At 42.6% G+C, this 2,500-nt stretch overlaps 1 protein-coding gene across 1 annotated transcript in view; it reads right to left on the bottom strand.

The window, feature by feature from the left end:
• Positions 1-2,500, bottom strand: part of LOC143296253 (uncharacterized) — a 140,919-nt gene that overhangs the window by 79,208 nt on the left and 59,211 nt on the right. The window contains exons 8-9 of the mRNA XM_076608090.1: positions 2,305-2,406; positions 765-824 (exon numbers count right to left, since the gene is read on the bottom strand). Of these exons, the coding sequence (XP_076464205.1) occupies positions 765-824; positions 2,305-2,406 (162 nt within the window). The remainder of the gene's footprint in view (positions 1-764; positions 825-2,304; positions 2,407-2,500) is intronic.

Here is a 2,500-nt window from a genome sequence, read left to right on the forward strand (position 1 = left end):
CAATGTCTGTGTGGGGTGGAAAGACAGTCATCTCATCTGCGTTTACATACCAAACATATCTACTTTATATCAAACGTGACAATAATATCTTTGGGAGTGGCAAATTATCGAATAGTCTGTTTTGCAAACAGACATATCTGCTTTACACAGAATTTGATAATGATTTATATGTGTTGGGTGGCTAAGGCACTCATCTAGTCTGTGTTTACATAACAGACATATCTACTTTACATAGAATATGATAATAATGTATATGCGTTTTGTGGGAAAAGCAGTCATCTGGTCTCTGTTTACACAACAGACATATCTACTTTGCACAGAATATAATCATGATTTGTATACGTTGTGTGGAAAAAGCGGTCATCTGGTCTGTGTTTACATAACAGACATATCTACTTTACATAGAATATGATAATAATTTATATGCGTTTTGTGGGAAAAGCAGTCATCTGGTCTGTGTTTACACAACAGACATATCTACTTCACACAGAATATAATCATGCTCTATACGCGGGGTAGCGAGGAAGTCATCTAACTTGTACTTACAAACAGACATCTACTTGGCATAGAATATGATAACAATATCTCTTTTCTTTTTGTGTCGCAGGGTTATACGGAATACAGCTTGCATATGAACAGCAAAGACAACAGTGCTTTTGTTTATACTTTGTTCTTTCTTTTTTTCTGTTGCGGAGCACACGTGCTAAAGAGAAGAAAACAAAGGGGTGGAAACACACAAAGCGACAAAGACAGGAAGAATCTACCTCTTCATTGTCAGAACCATAAAAAAACTTCCCGTAATACATGTACAGCTTTGGATCTTGCTGCAACGACAGAATCAGTCAGCACACAAACACATTTAGCATTGTGTTGATGATAATGATGATAATGATAATGATAACTGATAATGATAACTGATAATCATAATGAGATGCTGCTGCTGCTACTACTAGTACTGATGATGATGATGATGATGGCGATGATGACGACGATGATGATGATGATAATAGTAACATTAAATCATAATCATCATCGTCATAATAACAATAAAACAACAACAACAATAAAATAAAATAATGTATGATAACAAATACTGAGTATGAGACAGTCAAAAATGTAACAGGAACAGTATCATTAATATTAGCAATCATACCCCGCCCCCACACCCCCATCCCCTCCGGAAAAAAAAGGAAAAGAGATACAAACAAATAGACAGACAGGCAGACAGGCACACAGACAGACAGACAGACAGACAGACAGAGCGAGAGAGAGAGAGAGAGAGAGAGAGAGAGAGAGAGAGAGAGAGAGAGAGAGAGAGAGAGAGAGAGAGAGAGCCAGCACAGTATTTTTAGGGTAAAACATCGACACACACACAAACACACAATCAACCCCTGGTACTCCCTCCCTCCCTCCCCCCACACTCTTCCTCTCCCTGTCTCTAACTACCCTCACAAACCATCTCGCTATACCTCTCCCCCTCCATCCCCCACCCTCCCTGCCCCTCCTCCCCCTCCCCCCTGCCCCCACCCCCACCCCCCACACCCCGTGGCATGGTATCGACCATGTTGACAGGGGGACACGGTCTTCCGACATACATCAGTAGGCTTACAAGGGCCTGTCAAGCAGGCTTCTCACGCACCCTCCTCCCATTATTCATATCTCATTCCCCATTTTTATTGACTTAAAGCTGCCGTCAACCACAGCCACTACACACCCACACACACACACACACACACACACACATATAAACTAACACATACACACACACATACTAACACACAAACACCAACACACACAAACACACACACATACTTGCGACCGCGCGTGCGCACACACATACACACACGCCAACACACATGCAAATACGCACTCACAATTGCACACACATATACACATACATACATACATGCGCGCGCGCGCACAGAAACACACACACACACACACACACACACACACACACACACACATGCACACAGACACACACTGACGCACACACACAAAAACATGCACAGCCCCACACATACAGACACACAGACACACGCAAATCCGCACACACACACACACACACACACACACACACACACACACACACACACACACACACACCACCACCACCACCACCACCACCACCACCACCACCACCAACAACAACAACAACAACAACAACATCACCATAACACGTTTCCATCTCAAAGATTTCTGATCCAAAAAGAAAAGAAGAAGAAGAAAAAAAAAAAATTCCCAAATTAACCAAACAACAGGCGCATGACAAAGACAACAGTAGCTGCAACAACAACAACTGACCTTTCTCTTGTTGTGTACTGGCGGCAATTTATGCAAGCTGGTTTCACTTTTCGAGCGCCTGCTGTGTTGATCTTTGTCTTTGTGTTTGCCTCTCTCTTTGTCCTGGAAAAAAAAAAAGGAAATGAAACTCGATGAAAATATCATCTGTGAAACTTCTTCCCCCCCCACCTACCCCCCACCACCCTACAACTCACCC

This window comes from Babylonia areolata, chromosome 21 (genome assembly GCF_041734735.1).
Source record: "Babylonia areolata isolate BAREFJ2019XMU chromosome 21, ASM4173473v1, whole genome shotgun sequence".
In the NCBI taxonomy this organism is placed as follows: domain Eukaryota; kingdom Metazoa; phylum Mollusca; class Gastropoda; order Neogastropoda; family Buccinidae; genus Babylonia; species Babylonia areolata.